The 22,379-nt window shown below is 41.5% G+C and overlaps 1 protein-coding gene across 1 annotated transcript in view; it reads left to right on the top strand.

Annotated features, from left to right (window-relative positions):
* The window catches only part of AAK1 (AP2 associated kinase 1), a 114,589-nt gene extending 108,135 nt beyond the window's left edge, over nucleotides 1-6,454 (top strand). Inside the window, exons 21-22 of the mRNA XM_084615275.1 lie at nucleotides 2,241-2,345; nucleotides 4,221-6,454. Coding sequence (XP_084471401.1) covers nucleotides 2,241-2,345; nucleotides 4,221-4,315 — 200 coding nt within the window. The 3' untranslated portion in view covers nucleotides 4,316-6,454. The remainder of the gene's footprint in view (nucleotides 1-2,240; nucleotides 2,346-4,220) is intronic.
* Nucleotides 6,455-22,379: the final 15,925 nt, after the last annotated feature.

The following is a 22,379-nucleotide window of genomic DNA, read 5'->3' as shown; positions in this document are numbered from 1 at the left end:
AGCGAATACCAACCTGGATTAGACCTCTGGGTGTCTGTTCACACTAAGTTTTGTTTAGCTCAGTTGATAAACATCCCTATGGCAATAGAAAGCGTTCAGTCACGAGAGGAAGTGCCATAGAAATAGTTTGTTATCAATTTTTAGTCAATGGCATTTTAAAATGAGATTGCATTTTTCATAAAGCTTTTGGGTTTAAACAAGCAATTCTCCTAATTGCTCATTGCAACAGTAAACTTCCCTGCAACTTTATTCTGAGTAAATGGCTTGAAATGTAGGTTCACGGGCTATTATTTTGTGATGGAACTTGGTAAAATGGAAGCTCAAAATGTTGGACTTCAACGAGAGAATGAATTGAGAGAATTCTGCCTGATTTGCCACAGAACGTAATGCTATTTTCATTGCCTTGAGGGCAAATTTGGAAATCTCACTTTCCTCATCAAGCTTATTGGACACACAGATTTATATCTTTTTCCAAAACTCTTGTCTGTGACTGTTCTTCAAAATCTTTATTTTAGCACGTCTGGATGATCTCCTTTTCCATATAGCTGTCCGATCCTTTTTTTTTTTTTAATTCTTCCAAGTTCTTTGCTTCAGTGAATCCTGTGGCAATAAGTTGCACAGGCGAATTGTCCACTGTGTGCAAAAGAATAATCAGCCTGAAGAACTCAATGCAACAAGATATCATTGATACCACAAACCTGCCTTAATCACGTCAGCTATTGGCTCAGGGGAACTGTGATAAATTTAGGAAGATTTTAAAATTGGGGTGCACACTTGTATCACTAACAATATCCAGAGATGAGTTGATATTCTCTCCAAACCACTGTGTCTTATTCAGCAAGTCACACTAGAGAATTTACACAATATGTGTTGCTAGATTGTATTGTTTTGTGGGCTCTAAATTAGAGCCCCTCAAACCTTGGTTGTCATTACTTTGCATTTACTCAACAAAAAACTGAATCCTGGATGTGTGGGATGAGAGACTGACAGAATAGTGTGTGTTACTATAAATTGCTGAAACAGTGAACTGAAGAGAAAATGCATCTCCTAACGAAACCCATCCAAAAGTACATGCTTGCTTGCATTTTTCTCTTCTTGAGAAGGTGCCTAAATGAGTGCAGGTTTAAACACTCTTCCCTTAATGGCTACAGATGGAGATGGCTAAATGTATTACAAACTTCAATTGTCTCAAAGCTATCAACAATTATGGATAGAGCAGAAAAGAACGTTGGTTGACTCAAAAAGGTGTTCAGCTATTTGTCTTATTGCTGAAGAACTCAGGTCTTCCAAGCCATAAAGCCCACTTGCATGATCCTGGATTTTCTGCATATTCATTCTGTAGAAATGTGTGGTTTTCCCTTTATCCTCCTAAGAGCCATGTGTGTTCCCAGGGTTTCCTTCACCAGCACAGCCAAAACCTAATAGGATATCTATCAACTTCATCTAAAGGGATTTTAGATGAACCTCTTTACTCTGATTCCCTGAGCCATAGCGAGGGAATATACTTCACATAGGGTTTGTGGACCAGATTTTCCAAGGTACTTAGTTGCTTAAAGAAGCAGAGGAGCTTTTAGTGGGATCTTCCCAAAAAAAATCCCTAAGACGTTTAGGCACCTAACTGCCATTGATTTCAAGCCACTATTTGCCTTCTTTCCCACGGGCAGTAACTCGCGTGTCTTGGCTCATCTGACTAATCAGTCTTGGATCTTTTTGTACACCTCCCGTGTGCCAGGCTGCCATTTTTCTCCTCAAATCCCCCTTTATATATGAAGCCCCATGACCAAAGAGGTAGACTGGAACTGTATGCGTGTTTTGAGCACCAATAAGATGATGCAAAGGAACGTTTTAATTCCTCTTTGCCTTCGCCCCCAATCCTTGCTGGCTGTGCAGCATGCCAGCGTAACCTCAAACCCATGTTTCTAGCTCAGCTAGGAAATGTACTAACTGCTAAAGCATTGGGTTGGCCAAATTTTATTTTGGTTCTCATTATTTGGCTCAGCTGAGTATGTGCATGTATGTTTTAGGTTTGTTTTTTTTCTTGCTTTTGAGTTTAATTGACTCTTCCCCTACTACCTTCTTAGACTTACCAACTTAATTTCAACTTTTTATTTAAACGCTTGCTTTTTAACCACTTTAAAAAACGAAACAAAACAAAAAACAACCCTAACATTTTTGGCAATTCTAACATGCTTTTTCTGCTATCTTTGCTTCTCTACCTGCGTTTCTCCTTTACACTGCAGAAGATACTAATCTGATATCAGGCTTTGATGTTCCTGAGGGCTCTGCAAAGGTGGCAGAAGATGAGTTTGACCCTATCCCAGTGTTGATATCCAAAAATTCACAAGGTAAGCCAGGATTTTTAAAAAGAACACACATGATGGCAACCAGTTGATTGGGTAGTCGTGCTAAGCCATACACATAAATTACACCAAAATCATATCTCCTTAGTGATCAGTGAGCCTAATTCTCCTCTGGCTCATGCCAGTTTGTCTTACTGCATTGTCTTTTAGGTTACTCCTGATTTTCAAACTTGGGGTGGGTGGGGAGAATCAGGCCCAGTGAGAGAGGATAATACAATATTGAGAAGGATTCGTTCACCACTTGGTCACAATGCCACTCACTCAGATTTGGCCTGGCTGCCCCACCGTCATGAATTAGAAAGTTTGCTGTGTGTGCCCCACTGCTTGAGAACTGCTGAGATAGGACAATGGGTATAAACCTTTAGTAATTCAAACATCTTGTCATCCCAGGAGTCAGCCACACATCCCATGCCCTGTACATGCCCTGCCACGGGGCTGTATCAACTCAATCACACAAACATTTCTATGGTGTAACTTTACTTCTTAAGGCCCTGATCCAGTGCCCATTGGAGTCAATGGTAAGGTGCCTATGGACGTCAATGGGCTTTGGACCTGGCCCAAGAAAGAGAAAAGGAGATTGATCTGTCTTCAAACCTCTTTTGAAAGTGAGTTCATCCTTTCTGGCTGGGATTTGCAACAGTGCCTATGAGTTAAGTGCCCAACTTCCAAAGAATTCCTGTAAGAGACAAGCACCCAAATCCCTAAGGCACTTCTGAAAATTCCAGCCTCAGTCATTAGGACTTTGCGGCCTTCCTGTCTATTTGAGTTCCAGCCTTGTATGTTTATGTTGCCATCCTATCTACAGACGATTGTTCATACTTATATAAGGATGTAGCTATTAAGAGGCATTGTCCCTTTAAAAATAAAATTAGGTGAATGATACTCCATTAATGGGTTTTTTAGGGACAGAGGTAGGCAGCTTTTTTGGAACAACTCCTGTCAAATGACTTGTTTCTGCAGTCTGGCTGCAGTGAAAACGTTTCTGAAGTTCCTGGTGAAATAACACATATTTTCATCACATGATCCGTTACTCTTCTTTGGCCAGTGGAACACTTGCCTTTTGTAATTCGCCTATATCCTGTCTTTCATAGCATGGAGCGTACTGCATGCCCGCTCTGCCGCTAATATTCGCTTTGAAAGAATGACCCTCGTTAAGAAAAATCCTAAGTCATTTGGGGGGGGATTTTTCAAATGCCCTCAGTGCAGGTTTAAGTCTGCTCTGCTCCCACGTGAAGTCAATGGAAGGTTCACCACTGACTTGAAAGAAAGCAGAGGGGGGCCAGTGCTGAGGTGCTTTTGAAATGTCCACCCCAAATAAAGAAAAAGTCTTTGTATAGAGAATGATATAAATGCAATGGGGGATTTACAGGATCACTTAAAAAGCCTGTGAAATGGCTGTAAATGACTTAATGGTGTCTTGTAGAAATTTACTCTTTAAGTTATAGAAGTACTCTTAAAGATCTAGAACAGAGAACATCCTTTCTGTAGATTTTGTAACCCATCTTATAGCAGTATAGAAATATATCGTTAAAAATCCTATAGAATCCCATTGATTTGATTCTGATAAAATTCTCTGTTAAACTTTTCCATGCAGGCCCTATTGGGTGTAAATCTTGGCGGTGGCTGCTACCTTCTCTCCCTCACCAGTAAAAGATCTATTACCTGACCCATCTTGTCTCCCCTAATATCCTTGACACGGCTATAACAACACTGCATACCATAGTACCCGTAACATAGAATAGCTGAGCTCAACTTAAAGTTGCTTTCTCTGGTTGTTCTTTCTTTGCTTGTGCTTGTACATCTGAAACTAACCTGTGTGTGTCCTGTTCAATACTGAATTCCTATCTCTCACCCTTTCAGGTGGGCATTCTAGAAACAACGGTGGAAGCTCTGAATCCAGTCTTCCCAACCTAGCCAGGTCTTTACTGCTGGTGGATCAGCTCATAGACCTGTAGCAGTGACCCAGTAGCAGACGCAGTTTCTGTAACATACCTTATCTACGTTTTCATTTCCAGAGGAGTTAACCTTCAGGTTTTTTGGGTTTTATTTTAAATAAATAAATCTGCAAACAGAAGGAGACAAACCCCTATGTTCCCATCTCCCGGCCCAGGAACGGATTCTATTTCTGTCCCACCTACTCCCATAGTCCGTCCTTCAGCTCATCCCTGGTACAATCTGCTATGGTTCCTTGTGCACCTGTCTTGACTAGCATAGAATACCAGGGTTGGAAGGGACCTCAGGAGGTCATCCAGTCCAACCCCCTGCTCAAAGCAGGACCAATCCCCAACTAAATCATCCCAGCCAGGGCTTTGTCAAGCCTGACCTTAAAAACTTCTAAGGAAGGAGATTCCACCACCTCCTTAGGTAACGCATTCCAGTGCTTCACCACCCTCCTAGTTGTTAAAAAGTTCTTCCTAATATCCAACCTAAACCTCCCCCACTGCAACTTGAGACTATTACTCCTTGTTCTGTCATATGTCTAAAGGAAACGCTACTTACCATTATCCACTCTGCCGAGATTTAAACAGCTCCACCGAAAGCTTAACAGCAAACGAATTAGTGAATTGTAGTCTATGTATGATCCTTGCTAGAAATGGCACACAACAGATATTTTTTCCCTTAGGCTAGAGTGCTAATGTAAGTGTTTAACCTTTGAGGGGAGAAGGGAGGATTTCCGACAAACGGGCAAAAGGAAAGGACACACAAAATCACTAATGCTGTTCATCTCCTAGGTAGGAGACAATTAGGAGAGGATGGTTTTAAATTGGCAATATATGCTTCGGGGGGTGGGGTGGGGGGAAATTAAATTGGATTTTGCTGCAGTGCAGCTGCCCAGTAAATATGGTGATCATGTAAATTGAGAGGGTTTTCCACAACCCCTCTAAAATGATCCTGCTTACGAACAAATTGTGCTGTCTCAAAAAATAACCCAAAATGTTAAAGCTACAAAAATGACCCCAAGTGAAATATTTCAAAATTGAGAACCAAATACATGCGAGTATGGCTGTAGTGTCTTTTTACTGAATGAACTGTTGGCCAAAAAGGGCAATGTGGCAGCAGCGGATGTATTCCCTTGTTATTTTTGTGTGTGTGTGTGCGTGTGTGTGTGTTTAAAAAACAAACTGTAAATTGTGTACAAACCAAATTGTCCAACAGTTGTTGGTTGTTTGGTTTTTTTACCCTGGGTTTTAGTCAAACGTCTCGTATGTGTTCTGGATTTTCCTCTTTTCCCTTGTAACTACATATAGTGCAACATAGTTAAGTATGGAACCATTTTTCAGTAGACAAGTTACTGTAAACTTTATTCAGATCTTCAGTCTTTGTAGAACAAGCATGCACTCTCCTCAAACAATTGGAGATAAGTGCTGACAAGCTAGATACAACTTGATGGCATTTACCTTTTTTCTTTTTACCTTGACATGCTTAGTTTGTCAACTAACTGGATACGCTAAACTTGTTTTCATTGGCTTATGATCTTAAAGTCCAGCATTCCTATCATATATTTGAAAATTCTTCCTGAATAAAAGGACTCGTCCTCTGTAGTGGAATAATTACTAGCTTACTGCTAACCTTGTGTATGTGTATGTAGCTGTATTGATAAAAGTGCAGATTCTCATGTGCGAAAGTATGAATGACTAAATTATAGATGTATTGACCTCTCCCTGAGAGGGAAAGACATTAAAGTCTGTGAGCATTTCTCTCCTATTGCCAGTTTCCCCACTATTCCCCCCCCCCCCACACACACACATTTAGTTTAACAAATTCTGTAAATAGAACTAACCATCAATTGTCTGCTCTCCAGTTAATCTTCTTTTACAATCTACACTTCATAATAAAAGTATTGCTTAAATGTGTTGTATCATTATATGTGTAAAACTGCACTTTCCAGAAGAAGCTTTACATGAGAGAACTATGGAAATGATCTTAGTAAAATTGTCAATAGAATTTTATTTTTTTTTTGTTTTTTTATTCCTAAAGCGGGCAAATTGGACTGGAGAACATGAAAAAGCTTTAGATAGAAAGTTATTGTATAGCCAGATACAGAAAATACATGAAAAGAGAATGGATTTTAAAAAAAGTAACCATCTACTGTATATTAGAAACCAAGAGATTTCTGTGAATTAAAGTACTTTTAAAGAATGTTTAAGATTTTAAATTGAATAGAATTTGTTCAAGTGTTCTGGAATCAACATTATAAAAGCACTGGGTTGTTTTGGAATAATGCTATTCAAAAAGCAGCGGTGGATGTTCTTTTTATTGTTTTTAAAATAGCTATTCATGGATCTGGGAGGGAAATACAATACAATGGAAGCATAATCCTTTTTATAAAGGTGTATGATTTAGACCCAGCTCATAAGAAAAGACTTGACACTGATTGTTAAGGAAATGTTACAGAAGAGATCTGTGGAATGGAAAATGCAAGTGAAAAATGAAGACTTCAGTTTCTTTAAAAGAGATGGGGGATTAATTTTAAAAATAGCTAAAACTGTTGTCAGCCAGCAAACATTAGGTTCATGTGGTGTAAACTGCCCAATTGGGAAGAAGTTGTATGAAGATTGCTAGCAAGAAGGAAAGGCACAGAGTGAACTGTCATCCGGTTTCTATGCCAAAGAATTTTGGTCCCCCGAGTGCCATAAGAATACAAGTTTACTAACCACCGTAAAGATGTTCTGTTACAGTCATGAAAACGAGGGGGGGAGACAAGTCAAATGCTTATCTGTCTCCTCCAAGGGCTGTTCCTCCGTCTGTTGTCCCAAAATGGGTCGGAATCTATGCTGAGTGAAGTGACGTGAGATGATTCTCCTTTCTCTGCTAGTACATGCTGTTGATTCATAGAACGATGACGAAGGAACCATCACATCCTGATATCCTTGGGTCACTAGTGCAGTTCTTGACATGAGTTTCCTTTGTAACTTAATAGATGCTCCTACCAGGATATTATACTTTCAAATGTAGCCACCATACAAAAGTCACAGCAACTCCCCTTTCAAGGCCAATGTAGGACGTCACATCCTTTGTTATAACATCAGGAGCAGGATTTATTTGTGGAGTTCCAAGTTATTGCATAAATTGGTGAACAGTTAAACGTTGAGCCCCTGAAAACAATTGATCAAAATGGGTGGGAGTATCTTCCAGTGGCAAAGATGACTGTGTGTCAGAGCTTCTGGGCTCTATTCCGACACATTGCCATGCGTATGCGGCAGTTGTGGCAAATCCCTCCATGGAACCCAGCAGTTGTGTGGAGGGGACTTCTCTGACTGATGGCCGGGCTACCATTTAAAAACCTATTTTAACTGGAGTGAGGAAGCTGCCCCTCTTCCCCCCTTCTTCACAACCAGCCCGGGGCTAGCTCTGCCTAAAATGGCTTTTCCGTAAAGCCATTTGAAAAGGCTGCGTCACTGGAATACAAGATCAGATGAGAATCGGGTGGCCCAGGTGAGCGTATAAAGTTGAGGCAATAGAGCACAAGTTAAAAATCCACCATCTCCTCAGTGAAGGTGAATAAGGGAAGCATAGATCACTTTTTTTTTAAAAGGTCACAAACAAACCTAGCCAATAGCCGTGTGTTCCAGCTATTGTATTAGTTTTACCCAGTCAACATCAGACGATAGTATATGGCTTTGTCTAGATAAAATGTTTGGGACAAAACAAGCGGAATTACTCCATGGAAAGGCAACCTCCGTTCTGGCAATACCTGTATTCTTTCAAAGGTTCTAATTGTAGGGCCTGATCCAGTGTCTATTAAAGTCAATGGAAAGTTTCCCATTGACTTGAAAGTGTATTGGATCAGCCCTCCTAGCCGATGGCGAAAGCTGTTCAGTGTATGTTTTTGTTTTCTTGCCTTAATTATTTTAGTATCTTGCAATTACTGCACAAGGTTCATAAAAAGAAGAAAGCCGTTCAAGTGTTGATATTCTAACCTGTAACAAGCTGTCTCTTCCCTCTCACCCACTATAAGCATTAAGGTTATTACAGGTTTTATGTATTGCTAATCTATTCAAACTAAAGTCTCAAAGCAGCAGTTATCACTTAAAGTTGATTTTTTGTGTGTGTATACTTACTGTAGCAATGTGCACTACATCTGTTTGTTGTGAGTATTCTACACTGCGGCATTGTGCAGATCCTGATCTATCCCAGAATGTATATTTTTAATATTTACCTTCTCTCTGAAGAAGGTAAAGCAAGTTGATTTTCTTGAAGTGTTTTCTTTAGTACAATGTTTTAAGTCTAAAAATTTCTGCCATGTATTGTATACGGGGGGGGGGGGGGACAAGTTAGCTAAACATAGTTCTATCTTTTGTGTAAGGGCAGCTGTCCATTGGCAGTGTATTTCTCGGCATGCTAAAGTGTTAGAGTACCATCTCCCACCAAAAAGAGGTTGTGTGCATCCCATTCTTGCACAACTTTATCGAGGTTGGCCACTGGACCTGTAGAGGATGCCAAGAAACTGCTGTGTGGAGATTGTGGGTGTTCTGTGTGTTCATAAAAGGCAACCAGGCATCTTGTTTAGCTTGCTTACCGATAGTGTGACTGGAAACGGTGCCGTGAAATAAAATGGGCAGGATTTCAAAGCTAGCAGCACTGTCGTAGTTTCACTAAGCCTGCCTTTTACATTCTAACCACAGCTATTTGTGGAATGGTCCTTTCTGCCCTTCACCCATGACATAGAATGATATGGCTGGTACCCTTTTTAAAATAGAAATCTCCTTCCCTTGAGTGCCTCAGTCACCTTGGTCTCTCTCTTTGACCTGGAATGGGAATTGTTGGACCACCCATCATGTTGGAGACTATCTACAGTAGCTAACTTAAAGGATCCACTTGCACTAATGTTTACATTGCATGCTCCTCCAGACTAATCAGTGACAAAACCTGGGGCTTGGGCCGAATAGAACTGCCTCCCTATTCCTGTCATAGAGTAGCTTAACTTTTACACCATCCTCATGCAGACCTTGAGCACTTCAGAGTCTGTAAGTTTAGCCTATCTCCCTATATTTTTTTTAACTCGCTTAAACCTTTTTTATATAGCTGTAAGAACAAACCCATTGGTTTACTGCCCCTGTCCAAAAGGGGACACCCCTAAGTATTTTAACAAAGCTTGGCATCTTCTTGTTTTGTTGGTGACGGGAGTGGTGCGCTTGCTACTCTTGTAGCTAATCCTTACTCTTCTCTTAGTGTTGGTGAAATGCACGGAGAGAACCAGCGAACTTATAACATGGGCCTGGATCCTTCATCAATGTTGAATCCATTGTGGGGCCGAGTGATTGATTTGATTAATTTTAAAGGGTACCGCTTAAAATTTTCACATTTTCTTCCTTCAGGAAAAGATGCAGGAAAATTTCCGTTGGTGATGAATTATGGTAGATCTTTGTCCTTCTCTGTTAATATCGCCCTCACAACTAAAATGTTAATTACCTTGTAAAAGCATTGAACCATCAGAAGTTAGACTGAGGGGTGGCTGGCCCCTCTCTTGGACAGTGCTGTCCCAACTAAGCCAAGGTGGCACCTCAGACTTGTATACCTTTACTGCATTTCTGCTAGTCTTTATTTGTCATATGATAGCAATATGCTAGAATACAGTGGCTGGCCATTTAAAAAAGAACAGCTCCTATCAGAGGACCATCAACTCATAATGGTGTTGGGGAGCCAGGTTTCCCCCACTCCTAGTTAGAATAGGAAACAAGTGTGATAGCATAGGTACTGGTGTGGTAACCATTGGCAAATGTTGAGATTCTGATGGCAACCACTGTACGCTTGCCTAGAACTCCATTTCTGTCGACACATGACATCTCATGTGGCACACCTATACATACTTGTTTGTCTTTAAAATCTTTAATATGATCTAATTCTTGTAGTACCTTCCAGCAACTATTACATAGGCTCAGGGTGAAACTGGCCCCGGTGCAAGAGGCCAGCACAAGATCTAGGCTCTGCATAAGCACTGTTTTAGGCACGTAAGTCTCACTAAATGGTGCAGAGGCCTTGACTTGGTCTTCTACAGAGGTGAATTTAACTCCCGAATGTACATGGCCCTCCACACTTAAGCCTGAGTGAGGTATTGAGGCATGGAAGGCGCAGTGGCTACCCAGGAGAGCTTCTAATTGCCTTGCATGCGTCTCTGCAGGATGTAGGCCTAGCCCAGAGCCACTGGTCTGGCATGGGCTGAAAGCCTTGGACAGGACACGTGCACAAACTGCAGCTGCCCTGACAGCCCATAGTTTGGAATAGCTGCCACAGGGCAGCTGCTTTGCCTATCGGAAGCTAACAACAAAGGCAGAGAGCAGAATGTCATGGAACAAATTATGCTACCTTCCTAACCTTGACAATGTACTTATCCGGTGCTATCCCCATATTCTGTTCAGATGGTTGCTGCTACTGTCCTTAACTGATTGGGGCTTAAATCATATTGAACCTGTTTTCCCTCCCATCTCTACCTTTTTATAGATCATACTCTGTACACAGTGATTGTAGATACATGCTTATTATGTAGATAACACTGAAGGAAGAAAAATCATTCTGGTAAAATGATTTGTCTAGTGAAATATTGAATAGTTTGCATTATAAGATTATAGTGTAATTTGCATGTATGTTACATCTGTGATGATACATGCTCATGGCCCTCTTTTTTTCCTTCTTATTTTCCTGTACCACATCATGTTCCAATGTAACTGCATAATTGAGAAAGGGGCTTCTCCAAGTCTTGGTCTTTGTCAGCTGCTGCTTTAAAAATCATACAACAGCACCCAGCTTGGGAAATATATAATCAACCTCTTGGAAGGAGGAAAAAAAAAATCTATAATTAGGCCTTTTTGTTACTATAGTTGAACTGAGATTAGTATTTAAGTTTAAATCATTGCTGACAACATACGCTTCAGAGAAGGTAGACAGTATTTTTGTACAGTATCTTAGAAAATGCTCACCTATATCTACACTGTTTTACTTTACAGTGTAATGTTTCTTAAGTGAAAGTTTCCCAATAAACAATCATTTGGCTGTCTGAGTATTGTCTTTAATTATGAGAAATGGGTGTAATCTATTATCTGTTTTATGCCCTGAAGTTCAGCGTGTTTCCATATTTAATATACGCAGAGGTTGGCAGGAGGAGGGGGTGATCATGCAAGTTTTCAAAACTGTGAGATGTTTTGTTTAAAGCAAAAGGAAGTGTTGGTGCATCTTTCTGTCCTATCGCTTGATGAATATCACTTACCAAAACGCAAATCTTTTTGTCTGGAATCTATACTGCTTAGTTTTTCATGTGCCTTTTTCCTATCCTCTTGCTAACATGAGTCCAATGACATACTTCTAACCTGCTAATAGTTCTTTGAAGGTAAGATATCTTGTATTCTGATAACTGTCTGTGTGATTCATAAGGCAAAAACAAGCCAACTCTTGGGCTTCTGTAACTAGAAGACAGCAGGATAGTAAGTGTCCACTTCTTCCTTTATTAGTAATGTCTTACTAACACCTAGAACCAAGCTAGTCCATTAGGGTCATGTTAGATATTTCATTTGTAATCATTATATAGGGTTGTTTAAATTTAACACGGTCTGTTTTGCAATGGCTTGAATACCATTGTGAAAATTACCAGATTTGATACAAAATCCTTGCTAAGGGGAACACGTTTATTTCTTTTAAAACACCTACTGCTTTCACAGTAAGGGACGTCAGTGTGTGTATTTTACATGCCCTAAGTGTATTGTCACTTTTCTGTGAGTCCGCTCCCAGAAACAAAATTAAATATTTAAAAAATGCCCAACAATATACCATAGAACCCCTATTTGATGAGCTAATTGGAAATTGAGGCATTCATAAAATCCAAGAGTTCATAAAATTGAAGACCTCAACTTTGCAATAGGTATGGTGCATAAGTTGCAGTGTGGTGCACTTTGTTGTTGTTGTTCGTTTTTGTTTTTCAAGCCACTGCAAAGTGATTTGCAAGGCACTGAACGCATCAGAAAGTGAATGATGTCAACTCGTTGTTCATTGACATTTGTTGTTATGATTTTTCCGCCCTCCCCGTCAGGAAAGATGGTTAATATAAGAAGTCCATTTGTAAGACTGGTATTTGTAAAATCGAGGTTCTACTCTACTGCTATTTGCACGTAGGGGGCTGTTATGTCAATAGGCAGTGTTGATTATACCGAGACCTGTCTGTTCACTGGTACTTCACTCTAGACAGCAGTTCTCTGAAACAAAAACCCACATAGGTTGTGGTTCTTGTGGGTGACCTAAAAAGATCCTCATAGAACGGCATCAGGAGGGAATGTTGAATTGGAATGTATGCGTATCTAACATCTTACATCTCTTTCTAACATGTTTTACTTGTGGTGTCCTTAATTGTTAGGAAGTGCTGAGTTGTTCTTTGGTTTTTTTGTTTTTTTTTTCCAGTTTGTGTACAGTGAATGCCTTGCCTGTTCTTAATTTTATTTTCCCATTTTCCATGTGTGGCAGTTTATATCTGATCATCATGACGTTTCTGATGTGGTTAAGTTTCTTTTGCGTTCATGACTACATGGATATAGCCCCTCGAGTAATGCTCTTGTTTTGTTCTTATAGGTTTGCAGAGGGAACAAGCTGTATATCCTGACCTAACGACTGAGCACAGTAAACTGTCTGCTGCTACCGATGTACTTCCTCTGTACAAAGGCCAGCCTGAGATGCTCGAAGCGAAAACTCAGCACAATTTGGAATCTGATTACTTCACAAGAGGTGGGCCTTCAAGCAACAGTTCCTTCCACAGCAGTGAGGGAGAGGGGACAGACCATGAGGTGGACATCTTGGATTGTAGTGGGTCCAGGCCTTTACTTATGGACTCAGAAGAAGAAGAGGAGTCCAGTAAGTTGCAATCCACACTCAAGGAAAAATGTATGGCTTCCAAAGAAGATTCCAAGCCCCAGCCTTCCCAGAGCTGGAGGGGGAAAGCTCTGTTTACAGCCTTCCAGCAGCACTCCGGAGAGATTTTCAATGAGCCAGATGTCTTTGCCACGGCTCCTTTCCGAAGCTCAAGAATAGTGCATGATGAGCTGGACATCTTTACCAAAGCTCCCTTCATCTCCAAGAGCAATGTGTCTGTCAGGCAGCCAGAAGAGGCAGATGTATTCCTACGTGCCCCTTTCACAAAAAAGAAAAGCTTGGAAGAGTTGACTTCTCATAACGTTTCTAAGGAGCCTCACGTTCCAGCCTCTTTCCTAGGTCAAACTGGTGATGTCCAACATGTAGATAACTTCAAGTTCCGAAACTTGGATACAGGAACAGGCGGATTGTCTGTCTCATCTAGCGCTCAGTACTCCAGGGTAGGGTTTATTCAGCCAGCCAACCTTCCGTCTCATTCCATAAGACCACTAGAGACCCAAGAAGGCATTCCTCCCAAAGGTACATTTAAAGATCATGGTTGTATTCCTAATGATAAAAACCAAGGACATGCACTCCCCCAAGAAGCCGTCTTGGGTTCAATGGTTAGTAAGCCTTTCCGTCCACAGTCTCTATCAAAGTATTCCCGTCACTACAGTCCGGAAGATGGGCAGGGTCTGGAAGTCCAACCCATAGCAGCATACAAAGTGGTTTCTCAGACCAACAAACAGGCTATCGCAGGATCTGTGTCTATTGCTTCTCTGTCTTCCAGGACTAAAGAGCTACCCAGCATTGACCCATTTGCTTCAGCACCCTTTCCTTCCAAATCTGGAAAGCAAAAGCCTTAAACAGTCTGAGAGAAATGGGGGGTGTGCATATCTCACAGGACCTTCAATCTCTTAGTCGAAACAAGCAACATAGCAATATTTTTTCAAATATTATTTGATACTCAGTTAAGCCATTTTAAGTTATGTTAGATAGTTTCAGGATATTGAATGCCAGGCTCTCAAGGTTTTCCCCATCCTTTTTGAGTTGCTGTTTTTCCCCAGTATTTTTTTAGATTCTTATTTAAACCGGTAATACTCCATACTTTCTGGCTTCAGTGGGGGGAAATCCAGTGGGGATAAAATGAATTACCACTGATACTAGCATACAGTTAGGATGCTAGAGCAAATCAGTCAGGACAAGCTAATGCTCTGGAGAAGAAATGAGTTTGAAGTAGAAAGGTTGTCATGATTCTCTTCCCCCCTACCTCTCCCCCCCGGCCCCACCTCTTACCAAGGGGAATTCTGGAAGAGACCAAAGGACAACTCTTCCCAACTGTTAATCAATGTCATCACAAAATCAGGAGCTGTAGATTGGGAACTTGATGAAGAGTGTGTGTGTGTGTGTGTGTTTATCATATGCACGTGGAGTAAAATTGACACGTGCCACTAGTCTGCCACAAGACCTCTGCACCATAGAAGACCTGTTTTAAGTATTGCATAGGCCCTCTGTTGGCCTTCTTGCCTATAGGCAGGTTTTACTCATTGCAGATGTAATAGGCAATTTTCACTGTCTGCAGGTGTAATACATGAAAATGTATCTTTCTATGGACCTGATCCAAAACCTGTTGAAGTCAATGGAAGGACTTCAATGAGCTTTGGATCAGCTCTTTGGGATCAGGTACGTATGGCTGGAAGTATCGGCATAGCAATCTTTCAGACACATTCTTCCTGTCACGTTTGGCTACGCTCCAGAAATACCATGATCCTACTGTGTTACTAAGGAAAAGAACAGTCGCTTAGTATTTATAATATAATTTAAAATGTTGGTGTATCACACTTGAGTTTAGGGGAAAATGTAGTTGTTTAGTGTGGAAGTTCATTGTGATATTTGTCATGTTACGGTTGGTGGCTGAGCACGAGTACAGTTGACCTCTTCAGGAATTGTTAGTCTCACAGTGTGCCTTTTCACACAGGAAGGAAAAAGGCAAGTATCCTTAATTAATAAGTGTCCACGTTTAATGGGAAGTACCAGGTAGCAAAGCAGTCCCTGTCAAATCTGTTTTGTTTTTCAAGCTATTTCACCCAAGAAAACACTTCTAAATGTCGGACTATAGGGATGCTTTTGGCTGATGATCATTAATAGTGGTGTCCTTTTTTAAAATGCCTGGTGTATCCAGAGAAGCCACTCTCCTAGTGGACATCCTAGAAGAGGGCGATCTCGGGAAGGTCTCCATGACTCTCATTTTCTAAGGGCCTGATCCAATGCCTATTTGAAGTCAATGGAGACAGTCCTGTTGACGCCAGTAGTCTTTGAGCTGGCTCTTAAAAGCGTAGCCATGATTTTGTTTCCAATTAAATTTGACAACTGAATAAAAATGACCTAGAGCTTTGCACTGAAAATGAGGGGAAAATTCTGCCCTTGGTTACACTCTCAACATCTCCTTGAATTCTCTGGCCTTGCATGGGGGAAAATCTTAAGACAGCGTTGGTTTGCCGAGGTTTTAAAAGTTTGTAAATAGATGGTGTGGGACTGGTGTTAAACTCTGCTATCTTACAAGATAGACAGGTCCTCCGAGAAACTGTTAGCTTTATTGAACAGAGTATGTAGCGGGGGGGTTCTCCTCTCTCACCGGTGTCAATCAGTGTGTGACTTGTAAATCTAGCAGAGTCTCACAAGTGTAAAGCTGGTGTAAATGAGGGTAGAATCGGGTCCAGTCATTTAAACACAAGACTTTCCAGTCTCATGGGAAACTGCTTTGCTTTACAAGAACTCAGACCTATGACTTTGAGCTGCCAGGAGCCCAAATAGCTGTTCAAGGAACATAAAAGGTACATTGAAACTACATATTTGCAGATCTTTGCTATGCAAAGCAAAACATTTAGTCCTATGGCTCACTGTTAACATAACAGCCAGGGAGGGAGAATTAGAACAAACTTGTCTGCCACCAAATGGGTGAGGATTAATGAAACACAATTCATCTTCCCCTGCCCAACCCACACTGCAGTCAGAATGACACGAGCCACATTTTGCTGGTGGACTGGTGCAGTTCTGACTTCAGCGGGGCTGTACGAAAGTAACCAAGGGTAAAGAACTTGACCTGATGTGCTTAATACTCAGGTAGGGGAGGGAAGAATACTTGAAAATAAGGAGCATAGATGGCTGGCGGTCGGTGATGTGGTTAGTCTAGCTCAGGTTTAGAGCCTTTTTTTAAAAGGTGGGCAACTTCCTGCTGTTTGTCTGTTGTGTTTCAAGTCAGGGTCTGCCTAGGAAAAACCACAGCTACAAAATCTGTCAGCCATCCTAGAAAACGGAAGTACTGTAGACCCGTTTCTGAGTTTCTTGGATGTAATGTTTCTCCCCAACTAAACCGAGGATATAGTTTGTGTGTGGGTGGCTTGGTTGGTTGGTTGTTTTTAAAAATAACTTATCAAATGCGTTACTGCTGGAATAGATGAATGCGGAATGCCTGGAACATCTGCGATGTCAGACTGTGAAATACAAGGCATACAGATGAGGCTTAGCATTCGGGCGCAAATTCATCCCTGCACTTTTGCAATCCCCTGTTATGGTCCTTCATGGAACCTGGAGACAGAACTTTGCCCTGAACTGTGAACTTCACTCGGCGAGGTAGTGGAGGGAAGGAAGGAGAAATGTAGGTACTATGGGCCTGAATCTGGTGTAAATGAGGAGCCACTCCATGGCAGTAAATAGTTACACCAGCATAAATGGGATGAGAACTGGACCCATTGTAGCTGATAACTGGATTCTCAAACCTAGGTTCTTTATTTTATGGGTGTGTCAGTTTTTTTTTTTTACTTGAAAAAGTTACTATAGAGCTCTGTTGCTCTAATGTCTGTTACTTGGAATGCTTGACCTTTTGTGAAAAGTACTGATGGAAAAGTATGAGCAAATCCTTCTTCAGACTCCTGCTAGGATCCAGCTCTTTGCTTTCTTGCCAATTAGTGTCCGTAAGGAAGACCGGAGTTCCCGGTAAGTCAGATCTAGCTATCTTACACTGCCAGGTAGGATAGAAAGGGAGAATGGGAAATGTACAGTAGCTTTGACAGCTGAGAGTATTTTCCTCAATTTCTTTACTTAGGTTTGTTATGGATTGAATTTTCCAACCAGGATGTTGGCAGTTGACATCTCATTTCTCAAGCACTTTTTATGAAAAGCAAGTTAAAATTGTACACAAACTAACAATCCTGCTAGTAAACCCAACCGGTGAATAGTTTTAACTACGTACAGGAGCACTCTGTTCAGATGAGTTCATTTTGCTCAACCTACCAACCACTGGAATTTTGGTTATGATCAGAAAACTCTGAAAATTGCATCTTGTTGCCCTACTAATCTGATTTTTCCAGATCAACTCATTCCCCCCACACACACACACCTCTCAAGTTGCCAGCATGACAACCTCAACCTGATCAATTAAAAATGGAGTTGTGATCTCCCTGTATCATCTAAAGTTCACCGTTTTAAATGCACGTGGCAGAATGTACTATGGAGCTTCTGGGTTTTTTGGCAACCCTGATTTCATAAGGCTTTGACTTTTTTACTGTTCAGTAGACAGAGCTACACAATCCAAATGTGACCATTTAAATCACTTTTCTGAATGTACGCACAACTTAAGAAATGTAATCAAACTTTTTTTTTTTATTTCTGCCACTTCCCAGTAACCAGTAAAATTGCAGCAATCAGTTTTCAGTTTTGGCTCTGGCCAAAAGTGTTAAAGATCCCTTTTCAGAAGCAACCAAGACCTGTTGAATTTCAAGGGCCTTAGGCTCCTAAGCTACGTGGGCACTTTTGAGAATAGTACCCTTTCCAGTCTTGCAACTGGATCAATGCAGATCGTGCCTGCCCGGAATCCCATCATGGTCACTGTTTTAGGGGGTCACCTGCACAAAACAAGGTCTTGGTGAACTTCCTGGTTGGCTTTAAGCAATCGGCAGAGCAAGGAGCTCTTTCTAAGCTCTGCAACTCAGTGGCTGTCCCTATTTGACTTTCTAGGAAGGAGGAGAAAACTCCTCTCTTCATGATAGCAGCAGCAGGATATGAGGGAAGGTCATTTTTGTTCTGATTCTCCTTCCTCCCTCTCCCCAGTCCACCTTGACTTTAACCATACTACAAATTTCATACCACAAATCACATAAGGTTTCTCCTGGTTGACCCCCCCCCCCCTTTCCAAATGCACTCACAGAAAGAACTCCAAATATCATTTCATGCTGCTGTGTAGACAAGTACCAATCAGTCCTGTGACAATCTTCAGCTTCTGTAATTCACAATTGTGGATGTGGGGGCATCGTTTCCCAGCTCGCTGCCAATTTAAATTTGAGTTTGGTTAAACCCTTTCCTTTGGAAAGGATTAATCAGAGCTTCTGCACACGCAAATTTAAGCCAGGCAATCAGCTCAGCTCTGTGCATCTCACTCCCCACGCATTTTTACAATGATCATAGCCATAAGAGCTGCTTTCGTATTAGTCAGCATCTTCTTTATCTTATTGCTCTGCTTCCAAGACTTGTAACTGCATCTGCTCTCCCTTCCAACCAGCTCAGTACTATACTATATGTGATTAAGTGTTGAGTTTACAATCTTATTCTCTTGAAGCTAGCGTGCACTCAATCTGCAATCTACAATATGCATGGAGCACACAGAAGATCCTAAACTTGCAAGAAACCCAAGTAATCAATCCTGAAACACTGTCGCGGGGCATGTTTTCAGCTACATTTAATATAGCAAGTTTTATACTGAGTGGGCTCTCTAGAACTGTGAGACTTTCAGTCACTCCAAAGTTGGGATTGGTTACGTTAACTCAGCTTCCACCAAAGATTGTCCTGTAGGAGAGTTGGTTATTGTTTGGGTTTTTATTTAAATCAAGGCTTCTTTAGGACACCCAAAGACTCCAAAGTATTTTCACTGTGTAATCTTTTATTCTGCTTTTGAAACACATTCCTGAATTATGATGAGCTGTGGTGGTGATCCTACCAAACCACAGCCTTTCGTTTTTGTGTTGTGTACTGTAAATGTTCTACTGTTATAATAAATCTAGATGTGCCGCCTGTGAAATTAGAGGGGTAATCACAGATTACTCTCTCCTCCCCCCCCCCCCAAAGAGAAAATAGAAAAAGGGATTCATAATCTTATGCAGGTATAGGGAGAGTAGATTATGTTCTGCGTGAAGAAGCCTGATGAGGAAATATCCAGTGGATCTGAATGAGGCAGATTCCACTAAGCATTGACGAAGATAGCGAAAGACTATCCTAATGTGACGTTCAAAAAGACAGCGAAGTCTTTCTTAAGGAACAGAGAGCCTGAGTTGGACATGTCAGATAACTGGGAATACAATCTGCATGTCACTGTAGGCTGTGTATTGTGAGACCAGAGCTTCATTTAAATCCCATTTTTATTAGGGTGACATGGGCATGGTGTTGGAAATACCTCGGACTTGCAGACTACGGGAGTCCTGTTGCACTCCAGGTGTGATTCCGCTATGTTGCTGGTAGTCTTGATGGAGAAATGTTAGAGCTGTAAACTGACGTCCTTTTTATTAAAAACCTTATCTGAATAAAATGTACCTTCCCTGCTCTGTGTTCCTTCTTGTTAGCATGAAATTGTCACCGGTCTGGATACAAAGCATTTGGTTTCGCAGTCTCTTTCGTCACGCTGGTGTTAAAGGAAAATTTCCTGATAGTTGAATTTCTGTATGCCCATGTATACCATGGTGCTCAGCAACCAAGGTCATGGGTGCCTCTAGAAAGACTGAAGAGAGAGGTAGGATTCTAGGTTTTGGACTAGGACAGCCAAACTAGCATGACTTCTCCAAGCATGGTCACACAATGGAAGCCCCATGTTATTTTTAAAGGGATCTTGATTTGCCTAACCTAGGGCTGCATAAATAATACACACATGATGGTGTGCAGCTAATCAGCACTCATGCAGCATCAGCGATGGATCCCAGAACCTCACTGCAAAAACAAAGGCTGTTATGCCACACAAACTCTGCTTTCCCTGGAAGTAGAGCATTTTACTTTCCGTACGTTGCCGCGACCTTGCAGTTTAACACTCACAAGTATACACCAGCTAGTATGTTACACTGAGCCTATTGATTTGTGGAAATGTGCCTTTAAAAAAAAAAATCAAAGAAAGTGCAGACATATAGAAGAGCAGTGTGGGCGGGTAAGGGAAGCCTCCAGCTTAGGAAAAATCTACCACCCCACCTAGTCTCTTTCAGGCTCTTCCCTGGGGGCAGAGTTGTTGAATTCAAGCATAAAACTCACAAAGGAACACCAAATAAAGCTATTCCCTGATAAACGCAGGGGCTCAGAGACCTTTTCTTCCGCACCCTCTTCCTTCTCCAGGGCCAATCCCTTGAACTGAACCACATCAACCCCTCTCTTGCAGTTCCCCTTTCTCCCTCAGCCACTTGCAGGCTTTTATAATTGATCCCTTTCCATGTTGGTTGGATAATTGAAGAGGGTGGCCTAGCCCCAGGCCCATCAAGGGGCAGACCACCCTGTTACAAGCAGGCTTCAGTGAAGCTTACAGGGAGGACTTACTCTGTGTCAGCACAAATGGTGGCCAAAGAACAACAAAGCAAGCAGAACAACTAATAAGAAAGACAAGTGATGGGTGAACAGAATTTTCTCCAGCGGAAGAATGAAAGTCTGATGGGCAAAACTTTTGTGCCCCTGAATTGCTGCTTGCTTCTGAAGGGTCTGAGGCAGAAAAAACAGATGTGATTAGCCCAACCCTAGCTGCTCTCCAATTCGATATAGTGTATTGCTGCCAAATTTGAAGAGGCCAAGTTTTACAGTAATGCCCTTTAAATTAATCACAGGTGTATAGACTATGTGCTAATCTTGGTGAGATTATTGAGGATTCAAATGTTCCCTCTGTGAGAGAGAGAGAGAGAGAGAGAGAGACATACAGACCCTTATTCAGCAGCATTACTGTGTACAGCTCTGCTCAGTAGGTGAAATCTGCACACCAGAGACCCTCTGTGTCAAAGACTGCAATCTAAACGAATGAATGCAATACGCTAGTCTCAGACCAAATAGGTCTCCGGCAAGCTAGCTGGAGGAGAGTCTAGTCTGCCAAATTCGTGATGATGAAATCTAATCACAGATTTGTGCAACACATCTATGCTGCTGGGCTACTGCCAAAGGACAGTTACCCCCTTTTTGATCAGAGCAGTTAGCCAAAATCGAGGACCTTGCAGGTTGTGTCCACGGGGGGGAGATATTGATGATGGAGTCAGGTATCTCTGATGTGTTCCTGTTTGTTTACAAAGAACGTACAAAGTTCTGTTTGCCAGAACACAAAAAGAACCAAACAGCATGAACCAGTTTCTTTGCTCACAATGTCAAGCCACTTTCAGCCAGCACTCAGCCCAAAAAACTCCCTGTAGCTATTCAAAGGGCTATACTCCAAGAGTTGGTGCTTCCTTACTGCCTTCTCAATAAATGGGTTAGTCTCTTAAGGTGCCACAAGTACTCCTTTTCTTTTGCAAATACAGACTAACACGGCTGCTACTCTGAAACCTGCCTTCTCTGTGTTCGCTGGTCTTTCTGCTGTTTTATATACACAAACCTCGGCAAAACAGTATGAGCCAGCAACACCCTTGTCTGTTGTCATTTCTCTTACATGTGCTGTAGGATGAGGACTGTATTTTAATGATAGCCTTGCAGCAGGGGCCTGGCTCCTTTAGGAATTACTGCACTGCAAGTAGGATGGCAGGTAGGTATTGTAGTCTCAGTTTAAGAGAGGGCAGTGTGAAAGACAGAGAGGGGAAGAGCGGCACTTTCTGAAAGGGCCACTGATCCTACTGAAACAAAATATGTGCTCAAGCAAGTGTCAGGCAAAAACAGAAAGGATCAGTTTGCTGGAGCAGCCACTTTCCCTGCATTTGACCAGCGCTCGACCCAGTGGAACTATGATCGGAGCTGGGGGTCTGTGGGTAGTGTTATAACAGAAATGTAATGAACACAGTGTGTGTCCCAAGCCATGGGATTTTGTTGGTTCCCTCAAAGCCAGAGCTCCTGGAATGATGTGACTATTTTAAATTACAGTTTTAATTTAAAAAACACCAACAACAAACAGTACATTTCTAGCTCTCCTCAGTATAAATGCTCAAAGCACAACAACTAGACGGTAAATAAACCCTGCTACTTTTAAACCAAGCT

Source organism: Lepidochelys olivacea (assembly GCF_965140295.1).
Source record: "Lepidochelys olivacea isolate rLepOli2 genome assembly, chromosome: 26".
Classification (NCBI taxonomy): Eukaryota; Metazoa; Chordata; order Testudines; family Cheloniidae; genus Lepidochelys; species Lepidochelys olivacea.
Note: the sequence above shows the minus strand (reverse complement) of the source record. Positions and strands in the feature narration are given on the sequence as shown.